At 40.7% G+C, this 16,942-nt stretch overlaps 1 protein-coding gene across 1 annotated transcript in view; it reads left to right on the plus strand.

The window, feature by feature from the left end:
- Positions 1 to 14,230, plus strand: part of FHDC1 (FH2 domain containing 1) — a 35,637-nt gene extending 21,407 nt beyond the window's left edge. Inside the window, exons 7-12 of the mRNA XM_056490719.1 lie at positions 980 to 1,050; positions 1,168 to 1,275; positions 2,194 to 2,264; positions 4,569 to 4,686; positions 6,926 to 7,090; positions 10,187 to 14,230. Of these exons, the coding sequence (XP_056346694.1) occupies positions 980 to 1,050; positions 1,168 to 1,275; positions 2,194 to 2,264; positions 4,569 to 4,686; positions 6,926 to 7,090; positions 10,187 to 12,229 (2,576 nt within the window). The 3' untranslated portion in view covers positions 12,230 to 14,230. The remainder of the gene's footprint in view (positions 1 to 979; positions 1,051 to 1,167; positions 1,276 to 2,193; positions 2,265 to 4,568; positions 4,687 to 6,925; positions 7,091 to 10,186) is intronic.
- Positions 14,231 to 16,942: the final 2,712 nt, after the last annotated feature.

A 16,942-nucleotide genomic window follows, 5' to 3' on the forward strand; every position in this document is an offset into this window, starting at 1 on the left:
ATTATAGAATGTGGACTTGGAACAAAAATAGTTTTTAAAAGTATGTGCACTGTAATCAAAAGGATTCCACCTTTTATTTTGTTCATTAGTGTAACATATAGTACCTCACATTAAAACCAGCTCATGGTGATTTTTCTTGCCATATGGGTCATTGCAAATTTGGAGTTGCTTGGTTTGCTGTGCCAGAACTTTTTATTGACTCTTTACAGTTTTGAATTTCCACATCTTATTTCTAAGGCAGTCCCTCTGGTGCACATATGTTGTTTTTTGCTCATATGTGGCTGGGTGAAAAGGTGTATGAATTCAAATAGAACACTACTGTTCCTTTTGCAAAGAAATTAACAAATGTACAAACCAGGCTTGTATGATGGGAAAAATTTAAAAGGCAATTTTATTCCGTTTGACTCTGTCACACTGAATATCACTTTGTGCTAAATAATTTTTGATATGACAAGTAAAACAGACGCTGCTCTGAGTTGGTGATCATACAGAAATAAAATGATGATTCATCATGGGAGTGGGATAAGCAAGGAAAATTTAAACATTGCCTGTTATCTTTTTGGGCCTTATGACCAAGTCTCCTAAGAAAAGAGTAATTGTTCAAAAGCCCAATCCTGGCAGATGGCAAATGGATCCTGCAGGGTGCAGAACACTTGCCTCACAGTGGAATAATTAGTAGGTAGTGAGGTTACTTAACCCCATGCATGAGACACTTCATACATTTTTTGATGATTCCTTACCTGCTGGAGGTTGCCTTGGAAATACTACACTTGCTAAGTTAAAGTCTGAACATACACTTGAGGTTTGTCAGTTGTGCTTGTGAATTGAAATTATATAGTACCATTATCTTTCCCACAACCTCTTCTCTTCATTGTACTTTCTTGTCAAGTTAAAAAAAATCCACGAGATGAAGAGCTCGGTAAGTGGCTATATTTCTAAACAAACAATTGTTAGACAGCAATTTTCTTGTTCCTTACAGAGTTAATGACTTGTGAGGAGCTGCATTCCATATTGCACTTGGTCCTTCAGGCTGGGAATATTATGAATGCGGTAAGTGACATCCCAAAGGGAGATGGCTGATGGACCGTACTTCCTTGTTAGTATTGCAGTGCTCTGATGTCATGCCTCAGCTTCTTATTTGCTCTTTTGCAAATTGTTTCTTTTTAGGGAGGTTATGCTGGCAATGCTGTTGGATTTAAACTTTCGTCACTGCTCAAGCTGGCAGACACAAAAGCAAACAAACCCGGGATGAGTCTGCTGCATTTTGTTGCTCTGGTATAGAAAATCTATTTTGCTGGTATAAGCAGCTTCTACAAATACAGGTTCATTAATTGATAGACAATAAAAGGGACAATGTGCCTCCAAAAAAAGCAGCTTTCTCACAGCTTTGATCTAATTTTCGCCTTTCTTCTCCTGCCACAAAATTCACCAAAAATTACCTCTACCTGGTAATCCTATCCAGAACCCCATGGAAAGCTTAAGTTTTTATATCATATAGAAACTTGCCTTCATCGAACTTCTTAAGTGTAGATTTTCTCTTATTGTCCCAAATTCTCACACTGTGGAAATGGCTTATTTTGATAAAAATTCTCTCAGTGCTCCCATTGAATCTTTTGAGTGGACTTCTTGATAGCTTTTTTCTCTCTCAACAACTGATGTGTGTCATTTTAAAAGCTGCTGTGATGTTTTAAAGCTGCTGCAGACATTTTCAAGCTATTTTTCCTTCCTTTCAGACTTCTTGATTTTAGAAGGGAGAGAGTTTAAATGCATCTGTATGGCTTTGGTTATCTGTGTACAAACTGGCTTGACAGATTTCCAGCCAGCGAACTATAGGATATAAATTGGCGTTTGTGCAGGAAGCATCATATTTGCTTAAACAATGGCATCAGTAAATTGTTCTTTCCCTGACCTTCCTTATTAATACATCTGGCTTATGTTCACTGGCAGGAGCAGCTATTATTTTACACTGCAAAATGGAAGCTGTTTAAATCTCCAGTTGTGATCTATGTTTTTCTTTAAGGGGTGTCCTCCACTCAGTTGTGTTGGGTTTGAATGGGAAGAAAAACAGTTCAGGAGAGAAAACTTTAAGTGCCCTCCCAGAAGGTTTAGAACTGCCAGACTTAGGGATTTTGGCATGATGGTGGAATGTTAATGGATTGTGTGTGTGTTTTTGTTTTGTTCTGTTTGTTTCAGGAAGCCCAAAAGAAAGATGCTGCTCTTCTCAACTTTTCAGAAAAAATTAGGAGTGTTCATGAAGCCGCCAGGTGAGTTAAAAGAAAACTGAAAACTTACGACTGGAATTTCAGTTTTCTTGTTTGTGAAGCAATGAGCCTTATTCAGGAAAGTCTTGGCACAAAAACAGATCTTTACGAATGTTTACTTTAGCTTTGAATTCTTCATTTCCATTTACTATCAGAAGTGTGCCTGCAATGTGCCTTCAGGTATGAGGGCTTTTTATTACATGATTTCCGTAGGTTTTTGGTAATTCTGTCTCTGTCAAATACATGTGCCTGTTCATTACTTTAAAGGGATTGAACTAAAAGCATGATACTGTTCTTCCTTAAACCAATTTTCATCAATCTCTGAGCAGGCTACAATACTTTTCCAAATCTGGTACCAGGGGTACGTACTGGCCTTGGCTTTGCTTAGATACTTTTTGAGGTTTCATTTGCTGTCTTTGTTGGAAAATCTGAAGGGTTTGTGGTGCTGCATTTTTTCAGCTTAAAGTCTTAAGCTGCATAATTTTAAACCGAAGCTGGTTTGTACCTCAGTAATTGTATTTACTTTTGTGAGACAGTGTGATCTAAATCTGAAACCTGGAAGCTTGCAATGCTGAAGTTCTGTTCCTAGTTTTGCTACTTCCTTACTCTTGAGCTTAGGGCAATCTATTTACATTCTTTTCCCAGCTGCAGAATGGATCCAGTTTCTTAGATCTGATTGAGGGTTAAGTAATGTCTGCAAAAGACTGAAATCTTCTGAGGAAAGGAGTGGCCACAGAGTTAATCAGAAAATTTTTGAGAGACCACCTGTGTGGCTCTCTGCCATCCAACCCACACACCTTTTTGGCAGTTTGCCATGTGACCTGCTGGGGAATGTAGCTTTCCTCAGCATCCAAGCCCCCTGGCAAAGAGGAGAGGAGCAGTTAGAATCCCAGATTTGGTGATATTTATTTTCTAACCACTTTGTTCTTTGATCACATTTGTTAATGCTGAAAATCTTTTGTTGTAACTTATGCTGAAGTCTATTCAGGGAGTGCACTCTGTACATGAAAATGAAACAAAATTAAATATGTGCCTCACCACTGGGCATGAGGAAGGCCTTTAGAGAGAACTGTCATGTACAAGTTGCTCATAAATCCACCCAATTACAGCATGTTAAAACAGCTACCATTATCTTTATTTTTGTTGTCTTGCCTTCTTTACATGTAGGCATCGTCTTCCTCCTTCACAGGCAGAAAAATGTAGCCTGGACTCTCTACTACTTTTCTTAGCTGCAAAAACACCATGTTTTACCAAAACAGGGAACTAAACTTTGCAGATGAAGTATGCAGAGAAAAATCAGCACACATTATATTCATTTTTGCGTGTACTAATAAACTTATGCATGTGTCACCATCTGCTGCCATGTGTGTTTCAATCAGGCTGCCACAGGTTCTTCAGCTTAGTGTTTGAAAGTCATGCTGCTGGTGGAACAACCTTAGGAGGAGCATCTGTACAGTTGTCAGTTCTTACCATTTGGCAAACTGTAGCACTTCAATTTCTAGGCAAAACTTAGTTCTCTTTTGAAGGAAATGCGATAGGTTTAGAAGCATTTACACTTGAAGTGACTGGGAGATTTAGGTGGAAACTCTTGTATGGAGTGTGAGTCACCTGGACAATGCTTAGATTACACCAGATCAGAGGTCTTTACCGTGATCTTCAGTTTCTGACTTTCCTTTTCACAGCAGCAGCTTCACTGCTGGTATTTAGTAGAAGGATGAAACGTTGTAACTGCGGGGTTGAGAATGTGTGGGTTGCATTGCTGTGACTGCTTAGAAGAGTGTAACATGCAATTTCATGATGCTACTGCCAAAATCTGTAGTCCTGGCTTATGGTCTCTTGTGGCCCCCTTTTTGTGGTAGGTCCTGCACTCAAATAGTGGTGTAGTCTGTTGGACCAAGCAAAGGATCCATCTGGAATAAACTGGCTTTTTCCTTTTCCTAGGTTAATTTTCAGTTCACAGATATGGGTGGCCATCTTGAAAATGTGTGCTAGGACAGGCACCAGGAGAGAAATGGAACACCTGGACTGAGGCATGGCAGCACTAACCTTTCTAAGGTTAGATGGATAGGATGGGTAGGACTGGCTGGAGTTAATCAAGAGAACACACCCCATGGGAATCTTTTCAGGTTGCAAATAAGAAGAAATGTGCTTATCTCTCTCCTAATTTTCAGTGTCTACTCGAAAGATTTCCTAAACAGGCAGATCTTGTTTGATAGCCCGTTTGCACCTTTTGCAGCATGTTGTGGCTAACCTGTGGGCCACTCCTTCTCCTTTGATAAACATTCTCTCTGTATATACTATTTTTAGGTTATCCATTGATAGTGTAGAATCAGAGCTCCACTCACTGTCTGTCAAGACAAGATCTGTTAAAGACAGCATCAGACGAGACCCAAAACTCTTTCACCAGATGGAAAACTTTCTCCAGGTTTGTAGCATATCTGTGTTAATGTGTTACTATCGCCTGAATACAGTAGCATTACTCAGCTGAATGTAATTTTTGTGGACCTGTTAATAAACAGAAGCACTGTTTTAATATGCCTAGCTTGTCAGTTGTACTAAGGTGTTCCAGCCTCATGCTGTTTTGTCAAGTAAGAGTGTTGGAAGAGCTGTGTTTTTACAGGGAGGGATATTGAGTGTACATTGCCCAAGGCTTGTTAGGCAAGCGTATTTAGCGCATGCAAAATTACTGATGAAGATTAGTAGTTAAAATATAAGACAATTTGGAGTGATCTCTGGTTTTGTACTTTGCAGCTGCCTGAAATATAATGTCTGCTTGTTATGTTACTTGGGAGTACCTCAGTTTTAGCTGTGAGTGTACTGTGTGTATGAAGAATCTTGATTGCTGGGTGGCTGAAAGCTGGAAGGTTAAGGGACTCTTTTCTCTACTAATTTACCCTTAACGCAGAGTCTCTTATTTAGACTCATACCATTATATAGTTGTGGGTTCTCCTTTTTTAAATTTTATTAAGTACTGCAGTGATTTTACAGGCCTGGATGTATATAGCACTTACCTTGGAAGCAGAGTTCTTGGTATTTTCTATGTATATGGTGATGCCTCGAGAAATACATATTATACTTCAATTAAATTATTTTTTTTTCTGTTTCATGCTACAGGTAATTATTAAAAGTGAGAAGGCAGGTGTTGATCTGGAACTTAACCCGCCCTGATTTTTCAACTTGCAAATGTAGCTAATAGTCCCTGTAGTTTTTCAGGACATGAAAAGCTGATGAAGAAAGGGGCCGGTTAAGATTGAAATACCTGTCCTCATTCACTCTAAATTGTTGGCTTTTATCCATTGCACCCAGACTCTTTAATGTTATGTTTTAACATGTTCGGGATTTTAAAAAAAAATAAATAGGTGGTTTTATTTAACACTACAACCTTGTTTAGGCCACATTCCAAAAGAAATGTTGGGGAAAAATAGAATTTTAAAAATGCATTCCTTACATAAACACTTCCGGATTTTGTTTCTAAATTACAAATGATAACCAAGCTGATCCAAAAGTCAGCTTTAATTATTTCACCCTTGTGAATAAATTCCTGAAATATGTGGGAGGAACTGTTTTTTTATATATGCTTTTATCAGTTGTCCAGTTTATCTTCAGTCCAGCTTTTATTGTGGGCACTTTTTTCCCCTCTTTTTTCTTTTTTTTTTCTTAAGACTAGCAAGTCATATTTGTTTCTATCCTAGTGGTATAATTTTCCAAGTAATTCCTGAATGCAGGTTTGGATTAAGTGGTCACCAGTGCCTCCAGCTGCATTTTCCCACCCCAGTGCTACATTATGAAAAATATTTAGGTGACTATGAGTTAGAGAAGAGATTGGTCTGCAAAATTAACTTTTCTTCTCAGGTTACTTTGAGCTACAGGTGGTGTCAGATGTGGGATTGCGCAAGAATAACGTGGATAGCTGGTGATGCAGATAAAGAAGATGGGGCAGCTGATCTAAGTGTTTTGAGCAGTTCTGCTGCTCGAAGTCTAATCACAGCCTTATTCTCTTCCTCCTGAATCTTCCAGACTACTCCCATCCTGTCTGTATTGCTCTACACTTACGATTCAAAGTGCTACTTTGTGGGACATTTTCTGGATGTCTTAAAATACACGTATTTTCAGTGGTTCCTTACCTTTCAAGCATGAAAACCTTTTTTGTTGTGGTTTAGGGTCACCTTAGGAAGGAATTGATTTTGTGATGTATATCCATGAATCAGTTCACATGTGTTTTTGGAAAAGTGGGGAGGAGGAATTAATCCTTTATGCTTAGTTGAATGTTAAGGGGGAAATGGGAAAATAAGGAATGAGAAGCTTTTAAGGAACTCCCAGAAGGTCTGTCACTGTTCTAGTACGTCTTTGATTTTACTTATCTAAAAACTAAAGCTATAAGTTTGTTCAAGGGCTTTTGAGTTTTTTTTCTGGTTTCCATCCTAGTTTCCATCACTAGGATGTACATTTTGATTGATCCATTTTTCCTAACCTTCTTTACTCAGTTCGCTGAAATGGCACATTTCGTTTTGTTAGTACAAGTTCTCCTTCAAAATGTTAATTTCCCGGGCTCTGTAACAACTTCTAGGTTGGAACACAAATTTTCATAAGTTCCTAATATATACATGACCTTTTGTGACTTTAATTTTTCTGTCTGGTTCACGTGTGTATGGTTTTTGCTGCAGTTTGCTGTAAGGTATCTAAAGGAACTTGAGCACCAGAAAGGAGAATTGCAAAAGGAGGGAAATGCTCTCATTGACTTTTTCTGTGAAGACAAAGAAACTATGAAGTTGGATGAATGTTTCCAGATATTTAGGGACTTCTGCATAAGATTCAACACGGCTGTTAAGGTAAGAGCACTGAATGAGGTTCTCACACTTAAAATGAATATTGGCTCACATTAATTAAGTTGGTTTTTCTGCTTAAGGAGCATTTTGTATCTTGTAGTATTTGATCTATTTGTTCAAATGGCTACAGATAACCACACTCCTTGCCAGAAGCCAGGTGGGAAATGGCCATTGTGGGCAGCCCTGCTGCTCTGCATCTTGTTTCAGGCGAGTGAGACCACTGGGATAATACATCAGCGTTGTTCATTGGCCTGCTTGTAAGTGGGCACTTCCCATCTCTTTTGGTGAGGAGGCTGGTGTCTGCTAAGCTGAGCTGTGAGACAGATTGCACAGACTTTCTGACTACAGCTTGCTGTTTAGGCCTTGGTCTGGTAGTATTGGATTTTTGGAAAGGTCTTGAGGTGTGGCACGCCATTCCTTGGATGTACCTGCCTGAATCTGCACTAGCTCGGGCTGTCCGCTGCCTTCCTTTAGAGGCACTTTACCAAGTAAAGTAAGGGCTGTGTATTCTATTTTTTCCTTTCAAAGGATTTTTGTGGGTGAAAACTTAAGAAGTGAAACAGGCCTATGGCAGCAAGATACCTTATCCCCAGTGTGTGAGCATTCATTCACCGAGTACCATGAATTGGTCCTAAATAATTCAGAAAACATGCTAAGGTGGAGGAGCAGTATTGATGTTGGTTACAGTTTTGGTTCAGCAAAGTCTGCCTATTGTTACAGATATTTCTTTCTTAGGTCTCTATAAATAGCATGAATTAGATGGATCAGTTGCTCTTTTGCAATCTGCATTTGATAGCACCTTGGATAAAAGCTTTGGTTCAGAAAGAAAAAGTCTCGATTCTTAGCAAGGTGACAGGATGTTCAGCTGATGTGCCTGTTGTACCGTTAATTTACCTATCCTTTACCACCCAAGACAGCACAGGGTTACATGAGGGTGAACATTGCACAAATGTATAAAACCAAATGGGGATAGCTATTGCAGTTCAGTTTAGCAAGAGGTGACTTCATCCATATATGTTCAAATATTGAGGATTTCATTCATAGTCACATATTACAAGTGGTTGTTGGATAGCTGTGACTTTTGAGGTTCTCTCTCTGTGGTAAGCAACTACACTCTAAAAAAATGACAAATTGGACTCTTACTTGCAAATTTTGAGCTTTGCTTGCTAACTGTGGACCATTGTTCTTACAAAATTAGCAGAACAATTTAGAATAAAAATGGCAGTTCTGACAAAAGGATGTGATGTGTAGACAGCACATCCAGCAGTCTAAAAAGATGGCTTGTACCACAATGACCATGTGCACATATTTCAAATGCTTAAACATTTTTTGCAATTTTTTTACGTGTCTAACTATGTGCTTAAAATAAAATTTTCATCTTAGTAAAATCTCCTAAAATATTTTCTGGGTGAGGTTAAAATATTCTTTTTCTTATATGGAATATGGTATTAATATCTGCAACTATTTTTAACCATTTTTCTTCACAATGATATATTTAAAGTTGAGCTTTAGCTTTTGGCAAGAATTCTGTAATTCCATACCTGAAAGAAAGCTTCCTGCCAAATATTTTTCCAGAAATGCAAGTTTTTTCTTTTTGCTTTCTTAGATGTTCAGGTTTCTTAGGTCTCTAATGTATCTTATCTTTCAGAGCCCAGTGTAGTCTCAAATCCACTTTAAGAGGTGTAGATTAATCCATTCATTGCAAAGCTTTTGCTTATTGAAAGCTTTCAGGTGACTTTTTCTCGTGGTGCAGCTCTTCTGTTGTAACAATGGGAAGATTAAACTACACAGAACTTTAGACAAATAAAGGCGTGATTTTTTTAAACAGTGTGTCATTGATTAGACCAGATTTAACAACATGCTGGAAAATCATGTAATTTTTGAATCCTCTTTCAAGATTAGCCTCTTCCTTCTTTCTTTTGCTACAGCTGTACTGGCTGCAGCAAGCAAAGTTCTTCATTTCAGGAAGTAACCCAGAAAGATCAACCAAAGGTGCAGTTAGATTAAATCTGAAGCCTAGAGGTAACAGTTAAAATGCTGATATTCACAGTAAATCACTGCTAATTATTTTAGTAAAAAGGTTTTACTGTGTTGTCTTTCAAATTCAAACTACCTCTTCTATGGCTTTCTGAACCAGAATCCCTCAGCTTAGCTGCCAAAATCTCCATCCTACCCTGGGCTATCTCTCTACTACTGTTGCCAGTTTTTGAAACCAGCAGTGATTATGAGATCCAAAATTGGAGTGAGACATTGATGGTCCTTGAATGGTGTCAGTTGATGTCTAAGTATTGTGAGGCATTGTGTTAACTTTTCTATTTGCTTTCATGTGCAATTAAGCAATGCCTTTTCACAAAATTTTCAGTCTATAATGTTAGAGGAAGGTAGAACTGTGTTGAAATTGGACTTGCTGAGGAACAATTGCAGCTGTAGTAAGGTAGGTTGGAAAAACCATGTTGGCTGTGTGCTGGTCGAACAAGTTTGTCTTAATATATGAATGTAAATATTAGTTTACTCACCTGATAAGACTGCTGTCTTTTAAGCAGAATGAGGACTTGATGCTCTCCATCTTATATCTGGAGCTCTTTGGCTCAACCAAGGAGCTGTTGGGCACGGGAACAGCTTCCCAGGGAAGAGGTCATGGCACCAAGCCTGATAGAGTTCACGCAGTGTTTGGACAATGCTGTCAGTGACTCTTGGGGATGGTCCTGTCCAGGACCAGGGGTTAAATTCAGTGATCCCTGTGGGTCCCTTCCAACTCACCATATACTCTAATTCTAAGATGTGACATCTGCTTGAGTTTGATAGGTCAATTTGTTGGTCTTTGCAAGGTCTGGTGCATTTTTTTTGTGTATGCTGACCAGATGGTTGTGTTAACCCTTTTAGTATGCAGGGAGCTGCTGTCCATAGGGTTAATGGTTGCAGGCTGTGCTTTCCACAGTGGTTTCATGTTTGTGTATATATTGGAGGTTGGGAGTGGGTGAGAGCAATGGGAGCTAACTTCAATGGGAAGAAATAATGGGAGAGAGGAAGGAGTGTGTCTTGTTCTTAGGCGTAGGACACTGTCCTCTGAGACATGTATTTGTGATTTTCCCCCTTCAGGAGAATAGGGAGCGAGAGATCCAGGAACTTCATAGTCTACAAAGGCGAAAGGAGCTGGAGGAGAAGCGTCGATCCTGGGCAGCTGGAGAGCTTGGGAGCTTTGGGCGGAGCAGCAGCGAAAATGATGTAGAGATGTTGGCTAAAAACAGACTTGGAGAATTTCTTCCCTTCTTGCAGCAGAGGCCTCAAAGCCCTTTGTACAGAAACACAAATTCCAGACGTTCTCGACTTTCTTTGGGGATGACTGCAGACAGGGAGTTGCAGAGTTTCCTGGAAATCTCAAAAGATGAGGATCCAAACAAGTTTAACAGCCTTCCCCGTGCAAACACCCGACAAGCAAGACCAAATGTAGCCTGGATGGAATCCAAAGAAACAAGGGATGTCAACTTAAATACCTTGCACTTACAACGACAGTCTGAAATGGAAGTGAAAAGTGGTGGCCCTGTGCAGGTGCCTCCAGCTCAGCCTAGTCATCTCAGCAGCTTAGCCAGTCCTGGTGCCCATTACTCACAGAGGGGCACTGACTACAGCTTGCACACTTCCAACGTGTCCTGTGAGGAGTCCACAGATATAAATGCTCTGGCCCTTGCAATTGAGGAGCATGAACTTGTTAAAGGGTTACGTAAATTTGATATTCAAGGAGCAAAACCTGCAGAAGATGCACCTTTAATGTATTCAGAGGATGCTGGCGGGACAGACCTGGAGACTCTAGATGATCTAAGCTTTCATTCCCTGAGCACTGCACATGATGAGCTGCCTCCAGTTTGCAGCAGCTCCAGAGAGGCCCACAACCATCAAGCCAAGGCAGTGAGTTGCAAGAATGAAGTTTTAGAGCCCAGCAGCAGCAGCCCTATGTCTATGGATACAAGTGTTTCAGGAAGTAGAGAAGATGGGCCAATGTGCTACATGTCAGATACCACGACTGATTGTTCTTTGACATTAGACTCTGAAGAGGGAAATTATTTTAAATCAGCAGGCAGTGAAATAAATGAGGGTGGCAAAGCATGCTCTTCTGACAATGATGTTCAACACAAGGCTAGATCTTTCTTCTCAAACCTGGACTCCACCTCTGACAAGAACCTGTCTCTTCACACTTCTGCCAGTGATAAGGATGATGCTGATAGCAAGCACACCCTTCCTAAAGAAAAACCCATAAAAAATAAAGATCTAGTAGGACCGAAGACAAACTCTCTAAAAGATCGCTCTCCAAGCTTCACAAAATCCAGTGGCACTCGCACAGGCCACACAGCTCCTTCCAGACCTGTCAGAACTTTGAATGCCTCTGAGAATGAAAGTATGAGGAAAGTGGTGCCTATTTCTCGGTCAAACAGGGCACCCAGCAGCATGAAAAAGCCAGAAGCCAAGCCAGCCCTTCGTGAAAGCAGTACGGTGGAAAGTCGGCTGTCTCATCGTAGCTCTGTCCGAGGCACAACAGACACACTGCCAAGAAGTCCCTATAGGCACAGCATGTCAGTAGAAGAGCCGAAGTTACGAAGGGGCACTGTCACCTCAAGCAGTGCTCATTTTGATAGGGACAGAGTTGCTTTCAGGAAGCCAAGCTCTAAACCTATTAGGAGTAATGTCAAATCAAAGACAGATGAAACAAAGATGTGTCGCTCCAGTGTAAAACCCCAGACCCCTGCAGATGACACCAAGGTTGCCACAATCAGTAATCCCAAAGCACCAGCGGCTGTCCCTAACTTTGCAAGGAATACAGTGGCCTCTTCTTCAAAGCGTGCAAAAGTGGATCTATCCAGCTCATGTAGACCTCCACCCATCACAAGGTCTGTGTCCCAGAGGCTGCCTAAAGTGAAGCCAGCAGCAACCTCTGATGATCCAAATCCAAAGGAGAACAGTGTGAGTACCTTAAAGAGAGCAAGTAGTGCCAGAGTGGTTGGAAGAAGCATCCTGCAGGGAGAAGCTGTCTGCATGAAAGCAGAGCCTGCACCAAAGGAACAGGGAACAGTGGAAAAGGCATCTCTTAAACTGAAGGATGCAAACCAAACCACAATTGGTAAAATACTGAAGCCATTATTGAAATAAGGGAGAGGGTTTTTTTTTAACCTTGGAATGTGAACACTTGTCCAAGCACTGGATGTCTGTGTAGTAATATTCCTTAACAGTAACCTTGCCAATACATGGCATCATGTGCTTATTGAAGTATGGCACACTGTTGGGAAAGGGCACGTAACTGTGTTCTGGTCTAAATCCTTTTCTATGAATTTGAATGTACTTAAAGCTACTGTGATGGAATGTGAGGAGAACAGAAAATCTTTGCGTTTGTGCTAAAAAAAATTACTGAAAACCAAAACGTTTTAAGAAGTTTTAACTATGAGATGAAACAATTTGTGACAGAAAACATGGATTAAGGCCAGTTTTTTTTGTGTACGGAAAATTCTTCCTAGGACTCAAGCCTTTGTGCTTGTTGGTTTCTTATTTGATGTCAAAATGAATCCTATGAAACAGTACTGAAATGAACTCTAGTGATTGTACTTTTCATTGCCTTCAATTCCTTGGATTCGGAAACTCTTTCTTGCCTGTTGCAAAGTCCATTGCTGGCAATTGGACAGACTGGGAACTGCTGGCCAAAAAATTATAAAATTGTGTGCTGTTTGTGGCTGTCCTTAACCTCCCTGAAGAATTTATAGCATGTTTTATGAATGTGTATGTGTCTGGGGAAGGCTTTCTGCTGGGCAGGAGGCTTGTTCTCCAAGAATGTGGCAGCATTTTCTTGCATGCACAAGTGGGTATGGCTGTTTCTGCATTGGATAGCACAGCTGGAGGCTGTGCCTGTTGGAAGGGCCATTGGCATGATGACTGCTCCTGACTTGTTTTGATCACAAGGAAACTTGCCAGCTTTTGGTCATACAGAAGTGCCATATATTTATGATACATATCAGGATGTTTGCAGCTCAGCTCTTGAAGGCTGCAACATAGTGCTGAGCACTTTCTTACCATTCCATGTTTCCACTGGTTTGTATACTACCAAACTACTTGAATGTTGCAATGGCTCTGATTGAGCCATTAGTTCCCCTGCCTCCTCATCCTCCTCCTCCACACCTTCTCCCTGTCAACAAGAATATTTAGCATGAAACACAGAGCTTACGCATGACAATGTTTTTGTAGGGTTCTTTGGTTGCTTCAAATGTGGTTTTTAATGTTTAAAGACTAAAGGAATTAAACTAGCATTTGATAAGCTTTTTGCAAAGTAAAAACACCCCTTTTTTCCTGCAGATACAGGAAAAAAGTTCTGTCAGACTAAGATACAAAGAATGAGGGAAATGTCATTCAGCATGCTGTGCATCTTCCCAAGAGAAATGTATTTAGGTGGAGAAAGTGCTGTTCTCCTAAGCATTTTACTTAAAGAACTGCCTTTTATTCACTTATTAATTAAGCCTCATTTAAGAATAAAATGAAAAACAAAAGGGAAATCTCTTTGGACAAGTGGCATTGACATATTTGTGCTAGATCTGTTTGTTTACTCTATCCCTCTGTTCTGGGAGAGCATAATTCAGTGAGAATGAGCTCACATGATTTTCACCGGCTGGTATCACAACAGCTAACCTTGAGGTTTCAATCAGGCAAGGGGCCTTTAGCTCCTCCCACATACCAACCAATCTGGATGCAGACATCATATCCAAACACCATAAAGTATTGCACAGGGCCTCTTGTTTGAGTCTATCCCACAGGGAGAATTTATAGAGCCCGCTTTTCTGCAAGGGCAAATATTTTGCTTTTTTGCTTTTTGGATAAGCTTTTTGGATGCTGCCTCCAGTGTGGGTTAGATACAAGAGCATCTCCCTTGTTATTTGTATCTGTGTGGATGTATGCACATCTGCAAGAGCAGATGATTGACTTTTTTCCCTGTTTTTTTTAAAGAAACCAACAAATTTTATTGGTAGCAAGCTTGAAAAAATAATTTAAATGTATTTGGAACATGTAAATAAATTTCTATAAACCTGCATTAAAAAACCCTGTATTTAATGGAACGTTTATACATTTCGGAGTAACTTGGTAGTTTAATAAAGTTCCCATCTACTGGGTATGAGGTTTGTACTTTCTTCTTCCTATTACACTCTTGGCTTTGGTCCTGGAGAACTCAAGCAACCAAGTCTGGGTGGGTGATTGTGTGATTTCTACAGCAGAAATTGTGGGTTTTGAAATCCTGAATTTGTTTTTATATTGAGACATGCAGCTGAACTTCAGTTTTTGAACATTTCTGAGTTGGGACTTTCTGCACAGGTTTGGGTATAAAATGGAAGGCATTAGATGGTAGATGCAGTACTTAGTGTGCACACTGTATGTTGTGGCCAAGACAAATGTTCATGGCACTAACAAGTCTGGATCTGTTGCTATCTTCATGCCTTTGAGCTTAGCACACTTTATAAAGAAATGCTGGTCTACAACTCCCAGGACTGTGGAAATACAGAACAGCTTGCTTTGCAGGAGCAGGTGGTGACTTTTGCACTACAATTGTGAATTTTTCAGTTTTGTCCCATTCTCCCATTATTTTTCCTTCTTTATTGAATACAAAAGAACATCTATGCGGCCGAAAAAAAGTGAAATCCAGCCAGCCTCCTTGTACTCAGGGAACACTTCCTCCTCCCTGCTATGGAAATTATTTCTGGACTGGAATTGCTGCTTTTTGCAAACTTGTTTAGCCCCTGACTTTTCTAGTTTGGTGAGTGTCTCTCCCTGTTCGGAGTGGCAAACACCTGCTGTCTGCCAGTGCTGAGTGACAGCTGCTGGTGGAATCTACATGGGAAAGCCTTTGCCATCAAAAGGTACGTCTCAAAAGTGTGGTTTTTCATTTTTATGTCAAAAGGGTTTATAATTACCAATTCACTGTTTAAACTACTAGGTGTCAGAGACAGCAATGCCCTGTAGGTTAAATTTCCCATGTCATACAATTTTCCCAAGAGCTAGCAAGGCATGGCACTTGCCTGATTGCAGTTAGCTTTTAAGAAAGGTCTGAGACCTTGTCTCCCACTTTGTTCTTCTGGGTAGCTAATGCTTCTGACTGTGACCAGGGTGCCTCAATCTCCTCTGGTTGCTGCTGAGGTAGCAGTGAAGTGGGGGAGCCCAGGGTACCATGAGAGGAATCTGGAGCTGGTGAAGATTGAAGATAGAGGGAAGCTGTGGGAGTAAGAGGTGCTGATTCATACTTGTAGGAATTTAATATTTACATCTCATGTGGGAGCTGCATACAAATGAGGGGCTCGGTGGATCCCTCATTACAACAGCTCATTAAATTATCAAGAAAGACAGAAAGGGTTCCCATCACACCTCCCACAGTGTACAAGCCTGGACTATGTCATTCAAAATAACCTCAGTCAGTATCTTTCTAATCTTAGGGTCCGTCTGTGTGGACGGATGGAGACAGCCACACAGCTCCTGCCTAACACCTTGCTGGAGGTGTTCCCTGGGTGCTGATCTCGAGCTCCCACTCCAGGGCTGTCACTGCACATCCTTCTGGGCTTGGTGCCTCCGGCTCAGCTGCGCTGTTTTGCCAGCACTGCCCAGAGCCCTGGCTGCCTGCCCCCAGACAGGCCATTCCCACTGCTGTGTGAGAGAAAATCTCTGTGAGAGAGGCCCTGCTAAACACTGTTCCTTTCAGATTTGGCTGCACAATGTTTTCCATTAACTTGATACATGCTGTTTACATCCTTCTGCCACCAGTGCCAGAGATAACTGCCTTGGGAACAGCTGCCTACAGGTATTGTTAACAGCTGCTGGAAACAAAGTTTGTTTTAGCCACCTCACTATCTAAATAGCCAAGAATATGTTACTTTTTTATTACTCATAAGCTGATATTAAACATTTTGTGGTGTTCTCCAGGTTGAAAGATGCATTCTGGAAATCTTGTACACTGTTAAAACTGGCAGCTGAGGAACTATCTGTACAAGTCTGAAAGAAAGTGATGCTGAGGCAAAGGACATGTGAAGGTACTTGCTGCAAGGCATGTGATTGGCACCACCAGCATCAAATACTTCCACTCAGAGAAAAACTGTTTCAAGCCAGTGGTTGTTCCTTGCCATATAATTGGTTTCCGTGCCTTTTCAGCCTGAAGGCTGAGGTTGTAGGATATAGGCATTGATTGCCTCATCTGGCAACTTGCTCTGATTAAAAAAAAAAAAAATTCCTCAATCTGCAGCTGCTGATGTCCTAACTTTCATCATTGAAGCACTGGCGATATGAACAGGTTGACTTCAATGATGGTGTTTAGGGTGAAGCTGGTAGTGGCTGAGCAAATGCTCAGCAGGGGTAGCCTTGTGTGCATGGAGGGGAGAGAGTTACGTGAGTTTCCGAGACCGTTCACAATGTCTGAAGCAGACAGACTCTCTTTGAACAGAGATGTGCCTCTTCTGCTTTTGATGAGGTCTGAACAATAGCTCCTTGTTTGTCCTATTCTAACCTTTCTTGTTGGGAAGAGGAGGGGGAAAAAATGCAAGAAACTTTGATGCTTCCTCGTGTGTCAAGTGGAGCAAAGATATAAACTCTACCTACTTTGGTTTTCAGCTTCTTTAAACAATAGGACTTGGACTCATAAATAAAGCTGTGAGCTTCAAATAATTCTCTGCTGCACAGGGGCAGCAGATATTTTCAGTGGCAGTGCTGCAGTGATCCAGCAGCAAAATAAGCATAAAAACTAGAACTCTGTTTAGCTCCAGAGTACCTCCCAGTGATTGTCTCTTCTTCTCTGAAAACAAACCCTAGTAACTGAACCTACACAATGTTCATTTGGGCACCCAAGAG

This window comes from Oenanthe melanoleuca, chromosome 4 (genome assembly GCF_029582105.1).
Source record: "Oenanthe melanoleuca isolate GR-GAL-2019-014 chromosome 4, OMel1.0, whole genome shotgun sequence".
NCBI lineage: Eukaryota > Metazoa > Chordata > Aves > Passeriformes > Muscicapidae > Oenanthe > Oenanthe melanoleuca.